Genomic DNA, 22076 nt, shown 5'->3' on the forward strand with positions numbered 1-22076 from the left:
CGTTGTATTTTGTTATATATGAATTCATGATGTGAACTTTTTTATATTGAATTACAACATTGTTCGGGTTATTTAATTATTTATTTATTTTCATTTTTTTCTACTGGGATCAGGAATGGATTACAATTAGGTCACAGAAATATATAAAATAGAATCATTTTGAAATGTGTGAAACTGATCATGATATGAAAGCATACTAATGTAATTTAGTTAATGGAACTTGAACACGATATGAGTTTAAAAAAATCAAATTTTATTCCCGTATTTATAACGTTAATTTTTTTTTTAAGCATTGTTATCGTTTACGTATTTTTGTGGTTTCATTTTTTTTTCAAATCTTGGTTTCTTTTTTTAAAAGAAACTATTTATGATCCTTTTGATTCAGTTTACATGTATATTGTTTATCATGATTTATTGCGTTAAAGTATGGTATTTTTAGTGTAAATGATTTGTAAGCAAAATCTAGACCCGAGCTTTTGCTTACTTTACGTTGAATTTTCTGATGTAATAAATACTTCGAGCTTTCACTTATGGTCACTTATTTAAAATGCTCAAGAAAACTATTCATAAATTATACATAATAATTGAAAAAAAAAAAAAATCCAGTTTATTTAGACAATAAAACATTCCTCTTCCTCATTCATGAGATATCAAAATGAAATGTTTAAACAAAATTATGGGACTGAAGAGTATTTTTAATAGTGCGAATGCTTAGCTTGTGAAATAAATGAAAGAGAGAAAAAAACAGGCTTAAATTGCATAAATTTATACAAGCTTGTTTGTATTGTAGTTGATATACATGAACAGGTATAAAAACCAGAATAAAGTTACTTTATTCAAAGTTAGAAGTGGTATAAATCGTGAAGCATATGATCCCTTCAGTGGCGAATTCAAGGGGGGGGGGGGGTACCCGCCCCCCTTCCCCCAAAATTGTCGAAACAAAGTTAAAGCATACTCCTTCTGGCATAAAAATGATAACTTGCGAGTTTTATAATTATCAGCTTTTTGGAAACCCGGGGGATTTCTCTACAGTCGACTGATTTCAAAACTTTAATATGAAGAAAATCCGTGATTTCAATGCTGTAATTTATAACGAATAGAATGCATAAAAGCCCTATTTTAGTTACGCTATTATAGTTCAAATGTGACCATTCGTCCACCTTTAAGTATTACTAGTATTGGATATACCAGCTATTTTGTTTTTAACTATTCTTCCATATTTATCATAATATAAGCTGGCAGTGTTATCTTTTTTTTTATTAAATCCATTTACACCGTCACTGAATAATGTTCAGTCATTCGTAAAAAAAAAAATTAAAGGAAATAATTTATATATATCTGCAAGGTAGAGGGTTTTGATGGGATTACTGCAGGTCTCTTTAATCCTCAAATCTTTAAAAATTGTAAATAATTTTATTACTTTTAAGTATAATCACGAAAAGAAATACTCTTTTTACTCTACAAAATCTCTAAAATCCTTAAGCTACCGGGGGTTTTGCCCCCTGGACCCCCAAACCCCCTGGAGCCCCCTGTAACTTTCTGGATTTGCTCAGGACTGTCATTGGCTAAGAACCTTTATGAAAGGCGAAATTATAAGTTACATAGTTTGTAATTGACTTAAAATGGTTTATACGTGTACGTGTGTGTGACCAGGCACGTAGCATCGATTTTGAAAGTGTGTGTGTGTGGGGGGGGGGGGGCATAATCATCCAAAAAATCTTGACAAGCAAAAAAAAAAATAGGAGGGAAATGGCAGTTTCTAAAAATCTTCAAAATCCTAATCCGGGGGGGGGGGGGGGGGGGGGGGGGGCTGGCGAGGAGTTTATAACTTCGAATTCTCTCATTTCTAATCTCCCCCCCCCCCCGGCCCCCGCCTGATGCTACGTGCCTTTGTGTGGCCATTAAATCTCTGCTCTTGCCCCATATGGGATTAAGTGTCCGCGTAAATATATAAACCATAGTATACATTGTAGCACCTTTTAAACAGGCTTATGGAAAGGTAGTTTACGTATTAATTGTGATATACACGACACGCCCAATTCACAAAAATATCTTTAACACAGTTTCACAGTTTTATCTTTATAATCACAACAAAGTGCAGTGGCGTCGGAAGCAAATTGAAAGTGGGGGGCTAGACTAATCCTCAGAAATCTTGACAAGCAAAACCAAAAAAAACTATTCCCAAAATCATGAAAATCCCAATCCGGGGGGGGGGGAGTAAAAAAATTTTACCTACCAAAATTTCTTTTTTTCCCGAATCCTGAAATACCTAATTATATATATAATCCATGGGGGGGGGGGGGGGGGGGATAGTATACCTATGACTCCAACTTCTCAATATTTCAATCTTTTCAAGGTAAATTTAGGATCAATTATGTTTGCTGCGAGAAAAAGTGGGAGGGGGGGGGCTGAACCCTCTATGATGCTGTGTACCTAATGGTTAGGTCTAACTTTGCAAAAAAAGTGGGGGGCTACGGTTCCGACGCCTATGAAGTGTTTTTATAGTCGCCTTGATAAGTTCAGGAGCGTGCCCCAATCTTGGTATCTTGGATCCACCCTTCTATTTTTCCCGCGGAGATGGCCAGTTCATTGAAAAATGATTACAGTTGCATGTTCATTACAATAAAAAAAAAATCCAGAAAATAAATTCGTGGGAAAATAAATCACCTAATTTATATTAGATAAATGATTAAAGCACTTTGAAATTTCAAAACGACATACTTTGCAATGTTCGCGGAAAATAACATTCCATGCTGTTTCTGTTTTGTTCTTTACCATACCGCAGAGCAAGATGGCGGCCTCCATGAAAAAGAAATGATAAACGTGAGAATATTGCTGTTTCTGTTAAGAAATGCAATGAGTTGATGCAACTGTTTGTCGAAGTGATGTAATTAATCATGTTTAACTTTTCGCAAATACTGGATTTCAGTTCAGGGTGAACTAAAAGCGCTTTAAATCGAACCAATATTGACAAGTAACGTTACCTGATACTATTATAGAGCCACACGCAGAAGGAATACGTTTATTTCTGCTTCAAAAATTAAGTAATTAAATCAAATGCACAATAAATACATGTCTATAGTAACTGATATTTAATAATTAAAACAATGAGCCGATTGGTAATGTGAAAAGTGTGTGAGTTTGGCTGTTTACAGGTCCAGTACAATCACTATATTAGTATATATTTACCTACATAGCTTCATTTACCTACATAACTTTATTTACTTACCTAAGATAGGTTTATTTAGCTACTCACTCATACTTTTATCTTAAGTGGGCATTTGTACTTAAAGTCACACTCAGGTGCAGCAATGATTTTCAACATTGAACTGATCTGAAAACAATTCATATAAAAATCACTCTTAAAATGTTGCGCTTTGTGCAAATGCAATCAAAGTTCTGAAAGTTTTGGGGCTATGTATAGCTGTTTATGTGTTTCCAAACAGCTACTTCTCGAATGGAATTTCAAAGAAGAACAGTTCTGGTTAACATGATGATTGATTGGTAATAATTCAGCACAGTGTGAATTTAAGTAATAACACTTTTCCATGCCGTATTGCACTCAAGGTGTCATACAGTTACTCAATCAATAAAAATGCATGTTTTCCTTCAAATTGTTCAAAAGCAGCAATGTTTTAAGTAGTTTGGCTGTGGGTTACTTTTATAAAACTACACAGTACAAATATAAGTTGACAGTTCCTTGTGGACTTTTGTCGGTTTTACATAAAATGCAACATTGCATAAAGGTAGCTACTAAATAAACCTATTTCAGGTAGGTACATAAAGCTATGTAGATTAATCCAGCTATGTAGTTTAATCTAGTGATTGTCTTCGTCCTTTTTAACAAGTGCTATAGGTGCATGGTGTTTGGTTTTGAACAAGTGACAGATGCATGGATTTGCATTGACTTAAATTATTAAGATCTATGATGTATTATTTTTTGTAAGGAATTCTAATGATCATGTTGGATTGGAATCATCATTCAACACACAGCATGTGCTTGTTTCTATAATAAAAGTTATCCCAAATAAAGTAATACACTGTATGTAATAAAGCATACAAGGTATCTAATTCCAAACTTCATGTTTACAACCATTTTCTTCTGTGAATTTATCTACAAAATAAATTAAAAGACATTACTGCTTTTGTTACCGCCTATCTGTGTAAACAGCATTCAAACATTGCTCACTGACTTAAAAAGTCATTTTACACCAGCAGACATAATATACTCCTCTCAGGCAGCCTGAACGTAAGCCTCCCTTGAATGAATAGATTATGTAAATCAAGCATCATAAAAGAGAAGTGAAGTAAACAATTTTTGTTGTGTTTCATGACCACAATATTAAATATGGCAGTTCTCCATGAAATTTAGAGTTAGATACCATGTGTTATTTAAATATTTTTTAGCATTGAGGCAAACATCTGTTGCAAAAAAGTGCCTGTGATGCAAGCCAAAAGTCTTCATAAAAAAAAAAGAAAATCACAACCACTCTTACTAGCTCACTGACCATGGGCAAAATCGTTGGTTTTCAATAAAAGAAAACAGTGATGCAAATAACAATAACCCAGATACTGACCAGTTTTTCTTCTTTGCTGTTATGTCAATATTGTCCTGACTTAGTTAACTGTGCTACTGGGTATTTGACACTGCCTACAAATGTTTAATGTTGTCATGATGGAGAAACTCACTGGCTAAGATTGTTCACATTCGTAGCAAACTGAATTTATGAATGCAAATGTATTCAATTTTTTCTATGTAGGTTTTGTAATCTTAGAATGGCCACAAAAAGAAGTCACATAGATATAGACCCTGATTATGAAGATGTAACAAAGGCCCAGACTAAGAGGCAAAAAGTTCTAGAAGAGGATGGTATGCATATAGGACTGCACTTCTTTGATTGACACCAAAATATTTTTCAACATGATTGTCTTGAAAAAAATTATTGTTGCAATTAGCAGCAGATCCTTTTTTAATCTATTTTGGAATTATTGTAATGAATATTTTATTATTCACTATTGTAAATGGAAATGACATAATATTAAGTATAGCATGAATGGATAATGGATTCACAAGCTATATTTTTTATCCACTTTTAAACTAGTATTTTCTCCTAAAATTCTTATAATAATTTGAACATAACTGAACTACAGCCAAGGAGTCTACCAGGAAGAAAATTGAGATGATAGTTAGGAAACAATTCCACCAAGAGTTTAAGAACAAAGAGAAGGAATTGGACTGTATTGACCAGGTGAGAGCAGTACCTAGGGATTTGTACTGTACATACTGCAGATTCCTTATTTTACGTGTGTACTTAATTCCACGATTCAGTCGTTTTCTATCAAATTGCGAGAACATAAAATAGCGAATGCCTAAATTTTCTAATAGTTTTATGTTGTTTACATCTGTCCAAGAAATAAAAGTTAGATTGAAAAATTCGCGAGATTAACTACATATTTTAATTATCTGCATTAAATCAGGAATCTAAAGTAAATAATTTAGCTACCTGAGTCTTCTTGTTGCCGCCATGTGTAAGATAAAGTTTAAGATACTGACTTTCTAAGAACTGCATAGTCTCAACACTGTGGTAAGTGTATCCAAAACATTTTCTAAAATAGTATTTACTGTCTGATATTGTATGCTTGTTGTCTGTTTCAAACTTATTTTTAAAAGGAAAAAAACTCTTGAGGACTTGTTAGCTGATATGGTTTCCTCAATCAAAAAACAAATTGTCTCTTTTTAGACACATACAACAAATAAAAGTGACCAACTTAAGTTTTTACAAATAATGAAATTAAAAAATCATCATGCAAGATTCACACTATGTACTGATTTTTGTTCAGACATGTTTTTGTTGATGAATTGCTTAGAATTGTTTTTTGTACACCTTTCAGAGCCTGAGACATAGCCAGATGATGGCCGACAGACTACGGGCCTGTATTATTGCCAATTACTATGGAGCAAGCCAACAAAAATTTGTTAAGGTATGTACGTCAAATTGATTTATGTTGCATTAACCATACCTGTGTATCTTATTATAAAATGAAGTCAAGTGTCTAAATTTTGTTCAAAATAAGTATTTATATTCCAGAAGTCTAGCTATTCATTATCTCTTTGTTTTACAAACTTTGTAGTTCAATTATGTCTTACAATTTAGTAGTCAAAAGTTCTTTAAAGGTTCATGTAATGAATTCATTAAATCTAAGATTGTTTATGATTATGACCATTTTTGAATAGGAAGGGTGTCATTGCATATATGTTCATTTTGTGATCATGCTCTATGATCTTGAGAACCCTTAGCTTGATAAAAAAAAGGTCTTAACAATGTGTTTTTACTAGAATAATTATTTGATATAACCAATACCTTCACCTCTGCAAGAAATGTTGATTTTTCTAAAATCTGGAGATTAAAAATTCCATATTAATTGTCTAGAACGAACCAGTGGACTATGACATCATACTGGTAATTCCACTGACATTGAGAATTTAAAATGACAGCATAATACAGTAGAACATGGATATATTTCAAAACAACCAGACTCCTGTGTCGTTTTCTGGCTGAATCTGTTAAAGATCGCTTTCTCCCATGTGTCGATCTCTTTTCCTCTGACATCTTCATCTAAATGATCAGCGGTTAGTTTTGCGCACTGTGTTCTATGAGCAGGATCTTAGTGAATAGAGCTTAGATAAAAGCCAAATTTTTGTGTGGATGACAAAAATTCAATCCGGCACTTTGTTTATTAAAATTAAAAAGATACAGCGAACAGGCTTATAATGAATTGACGCTTACATCGAAGGGATTTTCATTCCCCATGCATGAATTTATTACATGTTGTAAAATTGACAGATATCACGAAATACGCTTATAATGAAGCAAAATTGCCGGTCCCTGGCACTTGGTTAAAAGCATGTTTTACTGTATATCATCACAAAAGTTTTTATGTTGTCATTTAACAGCTATGTGATTTACCATTGAGTTTGAAAATTGGGCCGTCCATATTTAATGGAAAGAGAAATTGATACATTGATTTTCACTGTGAAATAACAGGGTGAGTCTCAGCAAGCTGTTCCCATTCACCCCACGGTCCGCGACACGCTGGGTAAACGCCCCCTCAATACCATCATCAAAGTGGAACCAAAGACGGAAATCGACGCCACAGAGAGACTGATGATGAAACAGGAGCCATTGGAAGAAAAAGAGGTACAGATGTGAACCAAAAAAGTCATTTTAAAATTGTAACATATGAAAGGTGTCATGATTTTAACAATTAAAAAAATGTAAGAAGGCAGAGTCTAGTGTCTATTTCACATTTCATTGTGCTCTATGGACGAAAGAAAAGAATCTGTAGCACCCATTAATATATAAACCTTCATCATGAAAATTTAATGGATGGATGGACAAATGAACCGAAAGATATTTTTCGTGTACATTTTGTGTGAAATATATATACACTGTTTGATACTATTTTACTTCTCTTTCAGACAAAAGAAACCAGTTTTATCAAAGAGGAGCCATCTTTCAATGAAATAACAAGTCGATCAGATCGATTTAAAGTTAAAAAGAGGATAGTTATTGGAAATGTTTCAAAGTTAGTTCTTGAAACATCTGTTTGAAAGTTATTGTAAACCATTCCTATGTAGGTGCAAGAGAAGTGTTTTTGATGTTGAAAGTACATTTACTTACTGGTTAATGTTGCTAACCACTGAATGTAAATGCAATATACATAAATGTATTAAAGTCCTAATAGGGGAACTTGTGCAAACAAAGAACTTCAACATCAGTGATTCACAAATTAAAGTTTGAGCTAAATTCAGCTGCTTATAAAAGCTTGTTTATAACATTTATAATACCGGGGTACTTTATCCTGCTTTTAGTTTCCAATGCAGCATTGTATGTTTTTTTTGACTGGGTTTTAACATTGATTTCTCAGGTACATCCCAGTAGACAGAAGAGATGAAAATGACCAGTCTACACACAAATGGATGGTCTATGTCCGGGGTCCCAAAGGGGAACCTAATGTTGACCACTTTGTGAAGAAAGTCTGGTTCTTCTTACACCCAAGTTACAGGCCCAATGACTTGGTGGAAGTTTCGTAAGTTTTTACGTTTATTGTTCCATTATTAAATCCTGTTGAAATATTATATAGAAGTTCATATACATGTATAAGCTTACATTTATTCACTTTATATTACCTTTTTTTCTTGGTTTAACAGTTATGAAGTCCTTATTAAATTTTTATTATTTATAATGAGCTGGCCTTTCATATTGACATTGTCAGTTAGTGAAAATTGGCATCCACACAATTCAGTAACTACACAGGATGTCTTTATTGTCCGACCTTGATTTTACAGGCAGGCCCCTTTCCACCTGACCAGGCGTGGGTGGGGGGAATTCCCTGTTAGAGTTCAGCTGTACTTCAAGGACTCGAGGAACAAGAAAGTGGACGTTATCCACCAACTGAAGGTGACTTAACTGTAGACGTCTTGTTTTAATTCCATAATTCTACCATTTTGCATCAAAGTTCAAGAGTATAAAATCAGGAGCACCAAAAGTTTTGATGTTATTTCATAAAGTTGACATATTTTAGAAAAAATTAAAGTGAGATTTTGAAGTCTGTGAGGAATGCTCCTCTCAATTTTACACTGATATTAATTTTTTCTATTCAATTATGAATTTACTGTACTCATGCAAAGTTATAAAATTATCAAAACATTTCTCTGATTAATTAAAGATGAAATGATGAATCTCTCTGTAAAATTTTATAGTTTTATTTGAGTTTTGTTTATGTTCTTCAGCTTGACAGAACGTACACAGGTCTACAGACACTAGGATCTGAAACGGTAATACTATAGGAAGAAAATATGCAGTGAATTCTTACTTAGTTAATTCAGTGTTCATGTAGCCTATCATTGATAAATACTGTCAATTTACTAGATACAATGTTTTACATGAATTTGAATGTAATTGCCTTTAAAGTAACCTGAGTCACTTTGGTGGCCATATATTTGTCCTTTGTTGAGTGCAGTTCATTATTGATTTGCTCATCAAAGCCTCTTTACTGAAACTACCATGTTAATCTCTACCAAATTCTAAACATCTGAAAAGAGGATAGAATTATGAAACTATGATTGATTCATGTTATGTAACACAAAGATTGTTGGGTTTTTTTCAGGTGATAGATGTTGAATTGGAGAAAGAAATTGAAGTAAAGCCAGTGGTGAAAACTTTCAATGGACCACCTGTCAACCAGATAGACATGGAGACAAACATAACAATACCAGAATTTATGTCTCCAATAAAAAAAGAAATCAAGCAGGAAAAATTATCACCAAAGTCAACAAATTCAAGGACACCAAATAAGAATCTCAGTACATCTCAGAGTAACTCAACAGATGTCTCCAAATTTTCCCCAAATAATAAACAATCCAATATGACCTTGACCTTAGGAACTCTAGGATCCTTGACCTCTCGCAGCATAAATAAGACAGGAGCAGCAGAGGGCGAACAGACTGGAACCCCTATCAATGGCTTGAAGCAGAAATTGAGTCAGGGTACCAGTTCTTCCAGTGGTTCAGATGGTACTGTCTCAAAGCATTCTTCAGAGCTGCAGAAAATTTTGCTTCAAAGCACACCTTCTTCTTTAGCAAACAGTTCCCAAGCCCCGCAAGGCAAAGTGACACAGGTTGTGCAGTCAGTTAAAGGAATACAGAAAGATAATTCAAGTACTGTGATACCTGTTAATTCAGGCAAAGTGAATTCTCAGAACACAAAATCTCCACAGAAGTGTGTTGTTTCACAAGGGGGTCAGCCTTCTTCAGTTGGTCAGGTTTCCCTACCACCCACACACCTGCCTTCTGGGTCACTGGCCACACCTGCTCAGACTTTGTATATTCGCTGCAAAGACAACCAGGGAAATATATTTCTTGTGCCTCATCATCTGTTGAAAACTGTTCCTGGCACTCCCACAACGAGTCCATCAGTTCATTCTCAAATTTCCAAGGGAACTGTTCCAAGTCCCAAAACAACTCCTACTAAGGCAACTCCTCAGAAACAAAGCAATGTGATTCTAACAGAAAACCCCACCAAAGTTGTCTCATCTAGTCCTGCTAAACCCCTTACGTCTAATACAACAGTTCAGCCCATTCTTGTGAGTCAGGCAACCTCTCAGCTGTCTTTAGGAGCAAAAGCAGTGTTTCAGAAACCTCCCATGCAAAATTCTCCACTTCTCATTCGGTCTTCAGTGCCAGTGACAAAAAGCAATATAGCTCCAGCTTCATCACTTCCTAGTCCTGTGTTGTTAATTAAAACTGAGGTCAGCCCAGCGAGGCCAGCACTAACAGCTGGTCAGCCGATCAAAACGCTGGACAAAAATGAAAAAGAAGTGCAGCAGCCAAGTCAGTTACAACTTCATTTACAGGGACAGATTTCTCAGAACCAGCTTAAGGTGACAAGTCAAGGATTGAAATCTGTGCAGCCAGCTGGTAAAAGCAAAGTCTCCAAACAAATGGAAACTGTGACTCTCATCCAAAAATCTGACTCGAATTTGGAAAACAAAATTCCTAGCAAGACTTGTCAGCTAGCCTCTTTACTAAAAGGGGATATATCTGCTGCTCATAGAAACGCAGTCAAACAAGTGTCTTTGGTGACCGGTGTGAACACTACTTCCGCACAAGTGTTGGCAAGTCAAAACACTTCCCAAAATATTTTAGTTCAGAAAACAGTGGTCCCTTCCAAGGATACTTCCAACTCCAATGGAGGTATGAGAATAGTAAAAAACTCTGGAGATGCTTCCGTCTCTGGTGATCAGGCTGTCAAGGTACAGCAGACTTCAGTGGGCATGCTTCCTCAAGCTATTCCTATTTCAGCACCGTCAAAAACTATGCACTCAGTCATTCTTATTAATCAGGACATCAGCAAAGTGCCTGTAAATGCTCATCCGTCTAGAACAATCAACCACAGTGTGTCAGCTCAGTGTACTGAGACTGTGATGCTTTCTTCCTCTGTCAGATATTCCTCTGTACCCAGCTCTTCTGCCACAACCCTTGCAACTGCTCCTGCAAATACTGCAAAGCAACAAACAGTAAGACCAGGAGATAGTCTCTCAGGGTTTGCTACAGGGAGCAAGGAACCTATGAAGACTGTGATAGCCAAGATCGGAACCCAGACTTTGCTTCTACAGTTACCTGTGTCTGATTCAGGGACCGTGAACAAATCTGTTGACCCTCCAAAGGCTAGTAAACCTCCTGTCAGAAAGGTGGAAGTGCCATCCAATGCTGCACTGATAGAGACTCTGAAGAAACAAGCAGCAGAGAAGGAGGCCCAAATGAGGGCAGCGGCCAGGATGTCCTACATGGAGAGAAAGCTTGGGGTACCTGTCAGAGTGGACTCAAAGGATGAAAAAAGAATTCACAAGTGGAAGAAGAAGACACCTCCGGAGGAGAAGATGCTGGGCTTGTCGAGGTATCAGGAGGAAGACCTGGGGCCTGTTAAAGCTGTGGATCCTCTGCGGTAGGTTCTTAATATGAATTGTTCTTTTACTGTAAAAAATACTGTACATATTGTGCTTTAAAGTGCTGTTACCATGTTCAAATTGGTTCTTTGTTACAATTAATCTTGTTGTTGTCTTTTTGTAGAGTTGAAAATTACCCTGATGTTCAGTCTTTGATTCGCGCTGCCATTAAGAGGCATCCCATTGTGTCCTTTACAGCAAGTAAGTGTGGCCCAGTCTACAGCAACAGAGGCGTAATTAGTCCCACTCTATTTAAGGTTTACGAATGCTCTGTGACTATCAAATGATGCAACTACTGGTATTATACAGCAATGTTAAATAGTTCACTTTATACTTCATGAATAGAATAATAATGATTCTTATGTAGTTTGTTTCTTTTATCATGGTATATGTACGATTCATATCTATTTCAAGAAATATCGTGAATCAAACAGAATGCACAGTAGCAATCTTGACCATAATTGACCCTTTAATTATACACATGTAAATCAAATGTTAAATACTAGTATTCCTGACAAATGAAATTCAAGATGAAGATACACATTATCTCTATTCTAAAATAGGCAGTCAGCATGTAGCTTATTGTTTCTATTGGCATTAAACCTTTCTTGTATATTGTAGATATTCACCAGCATCCATATTGTGCCCGCACAAATGAGCAATGGTTGGGTTGGAATGTTGGCAAGAGAAGAGCTTCTGAGGTCAGTACAAATTTTGGGATAGTGGCACCTTCTTCTCTGGAGATTGGAAAAGAGTGTATTGATTTTGAAACTGATAGTTTGCATTCATCAGCTGGTTGAAAGTATCAGTTGTTAAATGTAGCTCAACATTGGCTCAGGAACCTCAAGCAGCCCAGAGAGACTTGAAATTACTAGTTAGAACAACAATGATAAGATATCACCGACATTGTCATACTGACATTGTTATCACTGAAATCGTCATGCTGACAGTGTTATCACTGATATCGTCATACTGACAGTGTTATCACTGACATCATCATACTGACAGAGTTATCACTGACATCACCATACTGACAGTGTTATCACTGACAGTGTTATCACTGGCATTGTCATACTGACAGTGTTAACAATGACATCGTCATATTGACAGTGTTATCACTGACATCGTCATATTGACAGTGTTATCCCAGACATCGCCATACTGACAGTGTTATCACTGACATCGTCATACTGACAGTATTATCACTGACAGTGTTATCACTGGCATTGTCATACTGACAGTGTTATCTCTGACATCATCATACTGACAGTGTTTCTGAATTGTAGTGGCAAAGAGCAGTAGCATGTCAGAAATATTTGAAGAATCTGTTGAATGGAAACCAGTTTAAAGGGAACCAGTTGTGGACTGTAAAGCAAATAGTTTGCTGGAGCCGTCTGCATGCTTATAGTCCACATTATCTCGGCAAGTATATTATACTTGATCATGATACGTAAGTTATCATCAGACATTAAACTGTAAACTAAGCATTATATATTTGTCATAAATGTTTTGAGACTTGCAATCAAATGTAAACGTTTGCTCACAGGTTTTAATTGTTGTGGACTAATGCTTTTTTCTGTAGGAGTTAAATAAAATGACTGTTGTAGATATTGTTTCATTGAAAATTGAAAAGTGACACTTTAATTCTTGGATCATAGTAGTACATGCACAGAGTAAAGCCCCTGGCTCAATATGAAAATGAAACTAATGTTAAAATGCTGGAAAATTTTTATTCAAACTCAGAATGATAAATTCATTTCAGAAGAGAAATAAGGTTCAGTTATTATGATATCTGTTAAGTGCATTATGTTAGTTATTTAATTGGGTATTCTTTGATTTCAGAGAAGACACTTCATCCGACAGGGGTAGATTTTCCGCTTAAGGATATACGGACAGGAAATGGATTCTCTTCGGCCACGGACAGCTATGACACGGTGTCCACGGTGGATCAGATCAACAGGAAGTTACAGAGAGAGAGCTGCTCCGACGATGAGGTGGATATAGTGTCCACAGGTAGTGCCGGGATATAATGCTTGTCTCATCTCGAATTGTGGTCAAGATCTAGTAAATGAAAGGAATTTTAGATATGAAATCTTTTAAGGACATTTCATAACAATATTTTCAATGAAATATGAAGAAAATCAGATATATTAAATTCTCAAAGTTTTTTATTACTTGTCGTACAAATGATATATGTATCGATGCAGAGGTGTCAGAGAAACAGATCATTTTTTTTTTTTTTTTGATTTTAATGTAAATTTTATCTATCTGATACCTTCAGGTTTACACACATTCCAAATAAATTTCAAACAACATATCAGTGCTGTTATGGGATTGTAACATAACAGATGCATTTATCTCTCACTTCAGAACCCCCCGTTCGGAAAATCAAAGAGGAACCCAAGGTGGAGAAAGAGCCCCCTGACAACCCAGTGATGCTTCCCCCCTCTGATGAAGCTCAGTTTGTGCATGATCTTACTCAAAAGGTAAATCTTATCAATAAGGGGTTTAGGTTGTAGTATTTACTTTGCTAAATTTTACTTGTATATCCACTATTTCATTCTCTTCATAAAATGAATTTGTATAGCAAAGCTGCAATTAAGTTTTGTGTAATTATTTTATAGCGAAATTGCAGTTAAGATATGTGTATCCTTTTTATTTTTGTGAAATTCTCTATACACTAAAGAAAGTTAAAGTTTTACACATAACTGATGATTATTTGACTCTTCATCAGAAGAATATAAGATGGTGTATAAACTGTATGGAACTATTTTAGATTGGAGTTAAATTTGATCCTGCTCCTGTGGTGGATGATGTCCATGGGTCAGTTTCAGAAGAAATGATATTTAAGGTAAGTTATCAATATCTAATTTCGAATCCTTTGGTCATGGAAATATATAAAGTGTAAGCAAATTCCAATGTACATGTACATGTATTTTGCATATTATCATAGACAGTGGGACTCTTGATGCATCATTTTTTGTAAGATATAATGAACTAGCATGTGTGTTAGCAGGATATTTAGGTATATGAGTGCTTCTTTCTTTGAACAACTGTAATTTAGAATAAATGCTTTATTATTAATTTGACACAATGTCTAGACTAATTAATTCTTGTTCTGTCTACGGCAGACAATGCTGAGCTTCGTGGAGGACATAATGACAGAGACATTCTCCATCAAAGTTAACATGGGCAGGTAAGTCAAGAGCACTAACTCCTGTCTGTGTGACACTGCCAAGAGTTAAGTTCTGAGGAAAAATATTGTTTACCTACCGTATACCAATTTCTGCAATGATCTAATTTTTGTTTTATTTCACAATCCCTTTCTCATCGCAAAAACAGCAATACGCAGAAATTATATCCAGTATTGCTTGCTGTTGGTTTTTTTATTAATAAAAAAAAAATGACTGACACAAATGAAAATAGGTTCCATATTCTGTATTTACTTACATAAATGAAAGTAGAATTTCTAAAACAGTACATGTTCTTGATAATTGCAATTTAAGGATATATAATGGAACTTAAATATCACATGCATTGTACTTACACAATTGAAGTTACAGTATTAGTATCGTGATGGGGTTTATATTATATAATTTTGCCAAAGACTAAAATGTGGCTATTTCATTGGATAAAACTCATCATCAAACACATCATTGTCTCTATATTTTTTGAGTCGTTTAATAGTCAGTAGTACATGTAGATGTCTATAACAACATTTTTCATTTTATTTCTTTCTTCATTTTATTAATCTCCAAAAACTTTGGGTCCTCTACAAAAATGTTACTGAGGGTCTACAGAAATATGTTGGATTATGAAGTACATGTACACAGAAGGCAAGATGCATTGTTAACTACATAGAAAACGAGGCTTTTCCTTCTGTTGACTTAAACAACCCAACATATTTCTGTAGACAGTCAATAACAAACCTAATAAGTAATGATATTAAAATAAATAAAATTTATCATATCTCTCTCTATTAAGGATTACGTTTACTCAGAATGAAAAAAATAAAATTAACTGATGATAGTGAAAACCCATCAACTATTATCTTTTTTCTTTAATAACTATGAAAATATATAAATGATATTTTAATTTTAAAAGTCAGTAGAATATTTTTCATAAGTGTATAGAGGATGTTTAGCTTGACACTGTGTAGTAAGATGATAGTTACTAATTGCACTGAGAGTTATCTCTCTTGTGAGAGTGTTGTTGTACCTTTAATTTAAGAACTTGGTATTGTAGGTATCCAGATGGAATCGGGGTGGTGGATGTTTATAGGGCCCTGTCTAGACTACCACAGGCCGACTTCCTAACGAACAAACGTCTTGGTATAAAGGACGTCACCAGATGACACAGGAAAGGCCAGTGACGTACGCTCGTTGTGTTATAGAGGTTATAGAAAACTGTTGTTACCTGTATAAATTGCTGAGCATGATCAAAGAATGGTTTATGAAATCTTTATTTTTTGAAAGGTTGACCTAGATATAGCACATTTTGTTGTGCAGTGTTTTGAAAAAGGAGTCGGGTTTATTATTAGGAAAACATTTACCGGTATTCGTTTTGCTTTGCAAACATTCATCTATGAGCATTATATACCGATTTTTACCTTAGTATTTATTACATGTACCGGTATTATAAAAGTCAATATTTTTTGCAAAAATTGAATTATTACACTGTAGGAATTATTATGAATTAATTTCCTGTTGGACAGGTAATATACAAGATTTTGCTTTTGTTTGCAGTAAAAATAATTTTTTGAAAGTTTTCCTGTAATTTGATACAAATTCTTATTGAATAGGTAATATATAAGTATTGTTAAAGTGCCCAAATTTACAGGAGCAGAAATTTTTTTGATGTTAAAAAATACCTTTTTTATTGAAATGAAACCACAAAAAATATGTTGATGATTAGAATTATCGAAATATAAAACGAAAATACTTTGTAATAGCTATTGAAATACTGTTACATGTATTTATATAGATTTTATATTTATGTGTTTATTGATCAAACATGTACATTGTTATCAAATTTGACTTCACCAAGTAGTAAATAAAATTTATCAGAACTGAACAGGCATTATTATTCCTTGATACAATACTACTTTTTAGAATTTTTTTTAAAATGATTGATATTGAATTAAGACATAGGCCTATTTGGTGGATAAATATAACCTTGTAAACTGAGCGGACATCAATGATAACAGTTTATTTATTCTCTTGATTTAAAATAACATCACTGAAAAGTATATAGAATAATTTGAAAGATCAAATAAGTAAGACATTTTGAATGAAATAAGTGAGAGGTTCATCCAGAGTTACTTGTAAATTTAATTCTTACATAGATTTTTTTTTCTACTGTACTTCTGCAGCCAGCATACAGATAGATTGGCTGCTGTCTGAACCCCATTATTAAATTGATAAACGTATGCCTGATCATTCAACTTTCCTGAAACACACACTTTCCTTATAAGAATATAGTTTTCAAAAGTTTGTACACGTAATAGGCTTACTCAAAATTCTCTTCAAATATGTTTAAACTTTGTTTTCAAAATTTCAAAAAATGTAGAATTTTTAATTAATTTTAATTTAATTTTTTTTTGGGGGGGGGGGGGGGGCTTAGACTATAGGTTATATGTTTTGATATTTTGCATTTTCCGTGAGCATATAATGATACCCTTCCCCTTTTTAAAACCGGACGTTGAAATATGAAAAATTATTCTAATGTCCTAAAATTGTTATGTTGAAGCGAATCTAGCTGTGTTTGAGAGTATGTGACAAGACTGAATCCTTTATTATCTTTCTCTCCTTCTTAAATGAAAAAGAAATTAAATATCATTTTCATTGCGTGGTTTTGTTTAATTAGGATTGAATTACTTTACGCTATTTAAAGAATGTTAGATATGACAACTTGAGAGGCATATATTTACCCAAAGAATGGTGAATATATTCTCTGATGAAATGAGTAATGTGTTCACTAGTTGGAGTTGTCATGTCGGGGTATAAACACGTTTAAGAAGGGTTAGGGCGAGGGGGACTAGGAAACGAATGAATCAAAGTACACATGTATAAAGTTTGACTAATGTAGGGGTTGGCTTAGGTTATTATAGGATTCTTTGACATGCATTACACCTTTGATAGTGATTATCTGATTCTGTTTTAAATTCAGTGATTGTCGACTAATTTTAGAGAGCAAACATCTGGTATGCTAAGTGGAATTATGACCAGGAAGGAATTGTTTTACCCAAATTCCTTTATTATAGCTAGAGTACCCGTAGAATTTCAAATCACGGTCACACCGGATAGCCATAGAGGACAGCAGAAGAGGGAGGAAGATGTGGTTTAATATCACCAACCCACACCAATCCCGTCAAAAGAACAGACTCTTTTGTGTAAAAACAGGTTTTAAAAAACTTTATTTCAGAAATAACAAAAAAAAATTCATTTGAAAATCACAAAAGGATAACCAAGAGCCTATATAAAACACACGCCCTTGTTTTAGCGAGAGGAACTCGATAAATGGAAACTGCTGATTGCATAAAATGGCGAAGCTGTCTCACTAAACCTTGAATGTATGAGGAAATTTATGAAGCGTTTCTTGTCCAGAAACAAATGATCATTACAACATGTAACTGTTTCTTATAAAAATAATTTAATATATAGTCTCTTTTTTTTTTTTTATATGTAAGCACATTTTTTTTTCTTCAGTTGTGAATCATGATCTGCTTTGTTTGATTCTACTAAACAAATTCATAAATTTTCCAAAGTCCATTTTTTTCTCTTCTCCGACTGCTGCTTTGATTAAACTTTCTAAATCCGCGTCTTTGGTAACCTCTCCGCTGGCGTTCTTTACGGTTTTTAGCACGTCCCATGCTTTTTCGAATTCCCCCTCTTCATTGCTTCCAGACTTGAGTTTTTCAAATGCCTCAAAAAGGTCGGGCGCACTGTTAAAAAGAGGCGTTAAAATATTTGAAAAAAATAAATATAAAATAATTATCAATACATTACACGCCAAAATGTTGAAGATATTGTTTAAACACCGATCTAGAAATGGATCGCATTTCCTATTTGATGGACAAGAATACAACAATTAATGCACATTATACTGTCTGTGCGATCGTTACCTAGGGCGCAATGACTCGTAAATAGGTCTTACATTTTATAGCTCAGGTGACTGCAATATGGTGGTTTTAGCCTGGTGTCACATTAAACTTTATTGATAGTATGTGACTTTTAATGCGCCTAGAGAGCATATCATTCCACATATAATGTATATACAAGTCAACCCCTCCCTATCATTTAAGGCTTAACTATTTTTCAAGTTTGTTAATCTACCCTTTCACAATAAGCTGTTCTGTGTATCAATATAAATGCAGGCACGTAGCATCGTTTTTGAAAGTGGGGGGGCCAGACCCATCCAAAAAATCTTGACAAGCAAAAAAAAAAAATAAATAAGGGAAATTTAAAGTTTCCAAAAATCTTCAAAATCCTAATCCGTGGGGGGGGGGGGGGGGGGGGGGGGGGGGGGGGGGAGTACCTTCAATTTGACTACTCATTTCCTAATTTCCATATCAATTTTTTACTAACTTCCAAACTCCATTATTATTCATTTTTTTATATGTAAATTTCAAAAAAATTCGTTGCTGCGAGAAAAAGTGGGGGGGCCAGGCCCCCCCTGGCCCCCCCCTGATGCTACGTGCCTGAAATGTTATTGTTGAACGTCGATTACCATCTGTACCTGTTGATATAAACTGAAACTGAAATGAGTGCTGTAAAACACCCCCTCCTTACTCAAATGAAGTTAACTATTTATAAAAAAACATCAACCTTTATTCGTTGCAAGTGACGGCAGTATTATAAAAATACAGGAATAAATATTTTACTCTCTGTTTGACATTTCCCTCTATATTCAATGGGATGAATGACCTTCGTTCGACTTGTTTGACCCTATTTGACATAAGAAACTAAAGGTGACTGGTTTGGTATTTACAAACATTTTTGTCGTGCCTCAGTTTCTGGTATAACGTGGTGGACCGTTGAACTTACAATTCTCCGAGATTTGTGTAGAACTGTTTAAATTCCCACTGGCTGAGTTGGCCATTTTTGTCGATATCGTAAATGTCGAACATCAGTTCGGCCTGCTTCTCGCTCAGTTTGAAGTCCGAGGTGAACATTTTAATGGCATCCTCTTTTTTCAGTCTCATGACGAAGTTGTGACAATATTTGTCGAAAATTTTCTGAGCCTCCGGCCTGTGGAATATAATGAAGACGTACATATAGATAGATGTGATGATGGTTTAGAGTGTCTCATTACAATGAAGGCCTGGGATGTTTTTAGAATAAATAATATATACCGAGGCGTAAATGATATACTTAAAACTCCCCCCCTGTTAATGCATCTTGACATTCCATTCTAAATGCTGTGTATCAGTGTGCAAAAATATGGAGAAATTCCGTTGTCCACTTTACATTATGATATTTTGATTTCAAATTAAAGATTAAGTTTTTTTGTCTCAAAATAGAAAGACTTAATGTGCTAGGCATTTATAACGTCTACTGCCTATAAATTTTAAACATGTTCTCATTTAAAAAGAAGAAGACGAAATTATGTTTTAATTCCTCGTGTGTAACTTATGAACCTTAAAAAGAAACGTGTATATAAGCCTCGATTGTGGAAGCCTTGTACATATGTATCTATTCGGAGGAATTAAAAGACTGGTCAGACGTGTTTTATAGACTGTACTTTGAAGAAAAAAAACCTGGATACTTTGATCAGCATACGTATACTTTGATATCGCAGGCCTCGTCCTGGATACCAAGGCCTCTAAATTAACGAAAGTGAAAATAAGGAAAACAACACTTTTCTTTAGTGGGTGTAATTTTTTTAAGTATTTTTTCCCAAAAGTTTACACAGATTTAGGTGCAGGTATTTAAACGTAAAGATTTAGTGCACATATTTGTTTTTCAATTTCCTTGTCAAACTATGTGTTATAAAGTAGTTTACCTGGGTAAAATCAATATGAGCAATATCGTGGCACCTTTATTATTACTTCATTTATCGTGCATGTCATGTAAAATATTTCCACATGAATAAGCTCTTATGGATATTATTCGTCTATTCAATTCTTTTAAACGTGTTTTAAACATATTTTGCAGGGCGTGTTATATTTAAACTAAAATTTCAGGGAGTTTTTGATGTAGTCATGAAAGGAATTATGCTAAATTATATCTCTTGCAGCATATACCATTTTTTTTAAACGATGAGTTATCCATATCATCTGAAAATCAATATAAATTTATATAATGAATATATAAAAGCGGAGTAAATTAAACAAATGATATTTTTTTTCGCCTGACAGCCGGTGAATGAAGAATGCAGATGGAATGTTGAATTAAGGACATTGTTTACAAATCTGCGGTGTCTATCTTATCAAAGTTCCGCTTCACCTCTCGCGCCATCGTGACAGCTATAGTACATGTACACGATGTATGTAAACATCGCACAGCATGCATGTATAGATATATGTACATGTACATATAATATTTATCTTTCCCAACATTGTATTATGACCCAATCTTCCCTTCTTAGATATTAATTCATTTGAAAATAGAACCAATGTTCAAAAATTTACCATCATAATGAAATCTTAATTAGGACGAGAAAACAAAACCCTGCATAAGATACACACATTACGTGACGATTAGACTTGGGTCATGTACTGTACATGTTTAAGAAAGATAAATATAGATGTCATTCTAGACTTGATCGGCCTATAGATGGATGTAATCCTTACATTTAAAGAAACGTCTTTTGATATTTGAACGTATTAGGGATTAAAAATATTCTTTATACCAACATATCCTTTTTTTCTCTCAACAGGAAAACTGAAGCCCATTGACTGAATAGATTTTAATATTTGTAGACATCAAATGATACAAGCAAATGTTTACTTACGGAAGTTTTCTGGATGCCATTACTTCTGTGATTCCTTACAAACTGTTTCCCATTTATGTAACAGCCGTAATTTAATCGGTAGCACTTTTACGACAAAATCTTTATTTTTGCCCTTAAAGGTAAGCTCGGCCGCATTGCGCATGCGTTTGGGACGGGGATGTTTCATGTTTGTGTGACTGAGTCACTGTGGTGAATGAATTTTTTTTATCGCTGTTTCGCAGTTCATGGTGACATATTGAAATAAATATGGAAACAACAATAGCTGCTTGCTATTAATTTTGACCACAATGGACGGGGATTTGAAAGTCTGGTATTTGTCGCACAAAAGATGCCGTGTCGCCCACGATATAATCTTTTTCACCCTCAGCAATGTGCGGAGATTTTATCTCGACACTGACCTAAAACGAATTTTAATTGTTTTGAACCTTATTTGAAAATGCAAGTATTTGTACAAAATATTTGCAAAAATGATAAATAATATACAGAGTAATGAATTAAATATATGAAATATACATGTAACTGTTTTTGACTTTTTTTTTTATCAGTGTTCATTAGTAAATAATTATATCAAAGCGTGAACAACAGTTTGAACTCGATCAACGTGTACATTGGGC

At 34.4% G+C, this 22076-nt stretch overlaps 2 protein-coding genes across 4 annotated transcripts; one reads left to right on the forward strand and one right to left on the reverse strand.

Moving 5' to 3' along the window:
• The first annotated feature begins 2773 nt into the window (after nucleotides 1–2773).
• LOC128184544 (YEATS domain-containing protein 2-like) lies at nucleotides 2774–16594 on the forward strand. Of its 3 annotated transcripts, none has more exons than XM_052854090.1 (18): nucleotides 2774–2823; nucleotides 4761–4870; nucleotides 5152–5249; nucleotides 5893–5982; nucleotides 7047–7199; nucleotides 7481–7587; nucleotides 7930–8091; nucleotides 8351–8462; nucleotides 8795–8839; nucleotides 9172–11507; nucleotides 11633–11709; nucleotides 12130–12209; nucleotides 12795–12930; nucleotides 13351–13521; nucleotides 13879–13994; nucleotides 14285–14359; nucleotides 14640–14704; nucleotides 15754–16593. In XM_052854090.1, exons 2-18 carry the CDS (start codon nucleotides 4777–4779, stop codon nucleotides 15860–15862), a joined length of 4026 nt encoding a protein of 1341 aa, XP_052710050.1. In that variant the 5' UTR covers nucleotides 2774–2823; nucleotides 4761–4776; the 3' UTR covers nucleotides 15863–16593. The 3 variants fall into 3 exon arrangements, with proteins under 3 accessions (XP_052710050.1, XP_052710057.1, XP_052710041.1); XM_052854097.1 differs by having other exon boundaries at nucleotides 2781–2823; nucleotides 4776–4870; XM_052854081.1 differs by lacking the exon at nucleotides 2774–2823 and adding an exon at nucleotides 2850–2887 and having other exon boundaries at nucleotides 15754–16594.
• Nucleotides 16595–17906: 1312 nt separating this feature from the next.
• On the reverse strand, nucleotides 17907–21621 carry LOC128189090 (uncharacterized). Its single transcript, XM_052860550.1, has 3 exons — nucleotides 21463–21621; nucleotides 19554–19757; nucleotides 17907–18451 (listed from the first exon to the last, which is right to left on the reverse strand). The coding sequence occupies exons 1-3, from the start codon at nucleotides 21480–21482 to the stop codon at nucleotides 18223–18225; spliced, it is 453 nt and encodes a 150-aa protein (XP_052716510.1). The 5' UTR covers nucleotides 21483–21621; the 3' UTR covers nucleotides 17907–18222.
• Between the last annotated feature and the right edge of the window lie 455 nt (nucleotides 21622–22076).

Source organism: Crassostrea angulata, chromosome 1 (genome assembly GCF_025612915.1).
Source record: "Crassostrea angulata isolate pt1a10 chromosome 1, ASM2561291v2, whole genome shotgun sequence".
NCBI classification, from domain to species: Eukaryota; Metazoa; Mollusca; class Bivalvia; order Ostreida; family Ostreidae; genus Magallana; species Magallana angulata.